A 6,155-nucleotide genomic window follows, 5' to 3' on the forward strand; every position below is an offset into this window, starting at 1 on the left:
CAAATAACCCTATGCCTTATAAGAGCTTAATTGCTTCGGACCCATGGTCAATGCAAGTATATTGGTTTTACCTACATTTGTTTCTTGTTTATAACAACAGATCTACTAGCTGTAGTGGCAAACTGTGGTGCAATGCAATGCACCGCTGATCAGACTAAGAGATTTCAAGAGGCCATAGTTATGGACAATACGTGAGTCATTTAATTTTCTGTTACATAACAAAATCTCTAACTGACACTTATAAAAGTACATGTACAGGAAGAAACCTCTTTTCTTCACTATATGGGAAGATTTGGCAAGCAATGAAGGAATTGAGTTACTGAGACAAGTGAGGCAACTTCAAGAATATCCTGTTATTCTCGCGAAACGGATAGGTACCACAACATACCATGGTGGTAAGTTCATGAAGTTCCTATTTTTACATATGGATAATGGTTCCACGTTGGTTATTAACAAAATTTGCATACACAGTTTCCCGTTTGGCAACAAGATACAACTCAACAATCTTAATCAATCCCCTATATGTGCAAGCAACTGAATTACGGAATTGGTACAATACAAACTGTGCTTAAAATGTATCACATCATTATTCAATTATAATTTTTTCTGTGAAAAAAAAATTGTCTGACATTTCCTGTGCGAATTACAGGGTAGATGAGAACAAAGAAATGTTAATCGAATACACAGTGAAGAGTTCAGCGGAGTCAGCTTCATCGCTTAATCTTGTAGCTGTTGACGATGAAATATTATCTGTTTCATCTATTGCTACTCAAACCTCCAGTGTGAGTTCAGTAAATTACAATATGGATAACTGTTAAACCTCCAGTGTGCCACACCATGTATCTTTTATACAATATGGATAACTGTTAAATATGTTCTAATATGCTACTATTCGTGTCAGCCCAATAACATTATGGTCTAAAGAATATTAGAGTATAAATTTTTGGAATAAACTCTTATGCTAAAATTCAACTACCTATCAAACAGATCCTCTTATGTTGTTTACCTTTTTTAGGAATTTTGTTAGGTTCTGTAGTTCCAAATTACCACATATGTTATTTTTCTTACTTGCTGGCCATATTGAACACATGTTAATCAAATAGATGTATACCAGAAGCTTACAACTTCAACTATGGCTGCTTACTTACTGTTAATTATAGCAGACTAATTATCTTGCTAGAATTGAGTTTTGGGATTGTAGTTATGTGCTTCATACAAATCCTACATTTTCCATATGTTAATAAGAATATTATCAAGTGTTCAGGTTGATCCGCCCTTTTGATCTCTCCTGTTACTATAGGCATCTTACAGTATCTTATTACTCAATACAAGCTACAATATTGTTCCTCTAATATGCAACTTTGTATTATTTCGTCACTGGAAATTATATGCAATTAACAATTGATGATTTAGCAAGTTCCATTGCTTATATTATAAAAAAATAAACCTGACGACTTGTTTCATTATTTACACTTTGCAGGCAGAAATTTTTTACGTGGAAGGAGAAATTTCGCTACCTGAGCATTTCCAACGATTTTATCTGCTACGTTGTTCTGAATGTAACCATCTTGTTCGGAGCAAAATAAAAAGGGAGATTCAATGCATAAACTGCAGGCTACCATGAATGTTAATTCCAAGGTAACAACCGCTACTAATAAGATGATGTCACTGACAATATTTAATACTGTGTGCATTAATAATTTGTGTCGCCTCAAAAGTCAAAGTAGCCAGTTTTTCTTAAAAATGTGATAATATCACCCCTCAAGGCTTTTTCCATGTTCTTTTGTTTTTCTTATGCATACACGTTGATAACCACTTTGCGATATTTTGGGATGCACTATAGCTGAAAACTCATTTAAGCTCACTAGAGCACAGGCAATGAGCTAAACAAAAACAAACTGTAGCTTTCTTTAACCACAACTAACGCTATTCTAACGGCAGAAGAAAACAAAGGCAGAGGCACAAACTACTGCATTTCTTCTGCTAGCATTTGCAGTTACAAGTATTTTATTTGATTTTTACCTTGTTTATTATATGTTTCTCTATTTCTGACTTATGGAACTTTGTCAAAGTAAAGCTTTGGCCAAGTTATGAATAGACCAATGAGTTTCAGTTAAACTCTGATTACTTTCACCCTCTTTTCACTATCCGAAAGAGTTTTCTTTCCTTTTTTGTTCCAATAGTTTTCATGTCCTGACTTTTGAATAGCTACAGAGAAAACTCAAATGTTCAGGCTTCTATTATTGTAAAAGTTATGCCTGAAATAAGTTAAAGCTATTAGTTTTCCTACCTGATTTCTTATATGTTACTTTGTGCGAATCATAGAAACGTAAAGCCTTGACCTAATTGTTAATAGGTCAATGAGTTTGTGTTCTGTTCAATCTATCTGTTATCTTTTAACTCGATTTATTTGTGGTGTAAAGTGTGATACTTTTAATGATATATAAATATTGTAATTACAGAACTGTTTTGGAATTTGTAGTGTCTCTATATTTTCAATTGAACTGTAAAACCACATCATAGGTGCCACTTTGAGGTAGAAATTACAGATGAAACAGGCACGACGACAGCAACAGTGTCTGAAGGCTTGGGCGAAAGGATGTTGTCAACGACAGCTGAACAAATATACGATATCATCAACATTAAGGTACATACATATACAACATTGCAGTTAACATAAGCCAACAAAGTTAATATAATACTTCGATAGTTAACACATAAACATAAGCTTTGACAAGTCCATTGTTTTTCCTATCTGTTTGCAGAATGAGTTATTCCCTGTTGCCCATATCAATCAACTACTTGCAGATAAACTGTTCAGAATTCAACTACAAAGGTCATCATCCAGAACACCAGACAAAAATGCAGGTTCTCTGGTCCTTTTATCATACACTGAAAAACCAACCATGTTTCTACCAGAAGAGTCAGCATCTGTGGGTGATGCCGAGAGAATTATGGAAGAAGAGTCAATACTTGGGGCTAATGCAAAAGCAACTAAGAAACGGAAAAGGGAACCAAGTACTCTACTAAAGCCGCAGTCAAGGTTAGAATATTTGCATACTGCTCTCATCCATACAATTTTTTATGATATTTGTTTCAGGATTTGTTTTGTCTTTCAAAATGGTGTTCCATTTCGAGATATTAAAAAAAAAGTAGTGTTTGCTAAGGAGAATGAATTGATTTAGGTGGTGAAAATCATGCAATAGTTTATTTTAAAGCTGGACAACTTAGACCTTTTAGCTGCACATGTAAGGAGTCGAGATATTTTTTTTCCTGCATAAGTTTCTTGATTAAATTTTGGCTTCCTTTTTGGTCTCATAAAATTTTGAAATGCCTGATGAGATATCTATTCTCCTTGATTTTTTATATACTGACAAATCACTTACATAACCATTTTATGTCACCATGTAATGTATGTACCGCTAAAGCTCTCTTTGGGAGGTAAGTTGAGTTATCACAATACAAGAAAAACGTCATATTTAGTGTTACCCACCTCTATGCCGGCTTCAGTGAGGCAGCTAACATCCCACAAGAATAACCATGGATATGTCCCATTACATATACATATTTTGTTGTTATTGAGAGTGAGATGTTTGGATAGGTTGACTTATGCAGTTTCGTGGGATCTGTTTGGAAGTGTTAAACGTAATGTTTCAAATATGAAAATAAAATCTCTCTTTATTTGTACAGATTGTCAAGGCAGTGATGTTCGCTGAAATGGTATGCGATGTACAGAGACATTTTGACAGATCATACCGATCTTTTAACAAGGTTTAGATAGTTGGCCGCCTAAACAAAATGTTCCACATTTTTTGCCTAAATAGTTGTCAGTAGTGTACGCCTATGTTTTTGAAGGCAATTGGTATTATTTTTTGGATCTTGGAGCGGCCTCCAGATATTGTATAATGACATCTTATAATTAGGATCCATGTACCTTTCCGAAAGTTTGCGACGTTTATCCCATGGTGTTTACTTTTCTACTACTGATGTCTACTTTTACTTATTAACAAAGAATTATAGATGTATAATGGCTTCGGCATCATAACAAAGAGCTAAACAGAAGGATTTCCTCCTGTTTGAGAGGTTTATTTTCGATTTCGGATGCTTCGTTACAATCTCTTATGGCTTTGTGGAAATTCCTCTGAAGATTTTAAATGAGCTTCGACGTGATTACAAAGAGCTAACAAATGGTCTGTTTTCAAAGGTTATTTGAATCAAGTTTTTGTACCATGTATTACTAGCTTCTTCTTCTTTTTCTTCTGAAACATTGAAGTGGTTCAACATTACTCTAGAAAGCTAACTAATGAAATTTTTAATTTTTTAGCTATGTATTCTCAAGATAGATATACAAACAGAATTGTAATTTAATCTAGCAGTAACTACAAAGTTATTGCACTCCAGGTCATCATGTAGATTTACATTTACCTTTCTTTCGCTACTCGAACATATAAACACCACTATCAGAAAAATTATCTGCTAACTCTTTTGTGACAAATAAAAATAAGTTTACACTATAATTTGTTGGGCGCCCATGCCAAAGAGCATGGGCAAACATTATCTAGTTTTTTTAATAAGGCACAGTTTAAGGAGCTTCGGGTCAACATGGTGTGCTTGTGGCCTAAATGACGAAAAAACCAGAATCTTAGTTAAAATGCTAATTAATACTGTAGGGGTGTGCATTCAATTAACGATTCGATTTTGACCCTTAATCGAAATTACTTATCGATTATCGATTTGTACGTATGCTTATCGTTATCGTTTTCAATAAGGTTTCGATTTTTCGATTTCGATTTAACGATTTTTGGGGCTTATCGATTACACCAATAAGAATTTTGCGGGACTCCACGGAAAGTATATCGCTATAAACACGCATAACTTAATATGGACCAAAAGAAGCTAAATAAGACGAACACCGTTTAACATAAAAATTGTGTCAACAAGCACAACACGAAACTAAAGTAAGGGATCAATGTATGCACCACACTCCAACGGTATTAAAAGAAAAATACATCATCACGGCTAATTCTATTTTTTCATTAATTTGAACTTCATTCCCTTGAGCTTTAAATAATGATCATTCCTTAAATGTGGTAGATGAAATAATAGGGTTAGGGACATAGGATAAAGGAAAGGGTATTATAGAATAAGGGTAAAAAAAGTTAAAAGAATTAAAAAAATTATTTTTTTAAAGTATTTCTTATCGATTATCGATAAACCGATAACCGAATAGGACAAAATCGAAATCGAAATCGATAACTCGATAAGGAAAATTTCGAAATCGAAACGATAAATCGATAAACCGATATTGATAAACCGATAACAATAATCGATTCGTTAATCGATAAACCTATTCGAATGCACACCCTATTATATGCTGACTTTGTAACCTGGGCCCATAGGTACTTATGTAACTATGTTAAAGGAAGCAACTTTATTGGTAACCGTTAATTTAGGGAGAAATTTAAAAAAAAAGCCAGATTTACAAGTGGTCATTCAAGAATAGCCCAATTTCAAAAGTAATCGAAATTTAGCCACTTTTATGTAAAGATAAAATCTGGGCGAAAATACTGTTCAAACCCGAAATTTCCCTACTATTAATAAGGCACAGTTTGAGGAACTTGGGCGTTGGGGGTATCTTGGGGAATCGCAATTGGTTTGGCTTGCGACACGTGCTATCCCTATTTGAGTCCAGAACTAAAATGTGGTTCTTTTAGACTCAAAATACTTTTTAGGTGTAAAAAAAAGTTACCATTCTAATATAAAACGCGGTAATGAACCGCGTTTTAACCTTAACGACCGTTTGGGACGTTGAGGTAAATCAAGGTTTATTCTTGCGTTTTATATAAAACGCAGTTTAATGTCGCGCTTTACTGGAAGCTGATAAGACAGCTATAATAAAGCGCGGATCATTACTGCGTTTTTGTAAAACGCAGTAACAAACTGCGTTTACATGTTTGTGGGCCCAACCAATACTCTTCTGCGCTTAACTGACATAACAATAATTCAATAATGTAAAAACGCCCTTTTATACTCCGTTTTACTTCAAAAAAATTTGATCCTCCCGAATTGGGCATTGCCTTAATATAAAGGCGTTAAGGGTTTTGAGAAAAATCATTCAGAAATACTCCAACATCGTGATAATTTTTTCTTATTGT

General features: G+C 34.1%; 1 protein-coding gene across 3 annotated transcripts; it reads left to right on the forward strand.

Annotated features, from left to right (window-relative positions):
- The first annotated feature begins 1,915 nt into the window (after positions 1-1,915).
- Positions 1,916-3,780, forward strand: LOC109212837. 3 transcript variants are annotated; one of them, XR_002065925.1, is made up of 4 exons: positions 1,916-2,002; positions 2,524-2,647; positions 2,766-3,043; positions 3,691-3,780. XR_002065925.1 is itself a non-coding variant. In XM_019376528.1 (3 exons), the coding sequence occupies exons 1-3, from the start codon at positions 2,600-2,602 to the stop codon at positions 3,704-3,706; spliced, it is 342 nt and encodes a 113-aa protein (XP_019232073.1). In that variant the 5' UTR covers positions 2,283-2,599; the 3' UTR covers positions 3,707-3,780. The 3 variants fall into 3 exon arrangements, 1 of the variants encoding a protein (XP_019232073.1); XM_019376528.1 differs by lacking the exon at positions 1,916-2,002 and having other exon boundaries at positions 2,283-2,647; XR_002065924.1 differs by lacking the exon at positions 1,916-2,002 and having other exon boundaries at positions 2,285-2,647; positions 2,809-3,043.
- Positions 3,781-6,155: the final 2,375 nt, after the last annotated feature.

The sequence above is a fragment of the Nicotiana attenuata genome, unplaced genomic scaffold (genome assembly GCF_001879085.1).
Source record: "Nicotiana attenuata strain UT unplaced genomic scaffold, NIATTr2, whole genome shotgun sequence".
NCBI classification, from domain to species: domain Eukaryota; kingdom Viridiplantae; phylum Streptophyta; class Magnoliopsida; order Solanales; family Solanaceae; genus Nicotiana; species Nicotiana attenuata.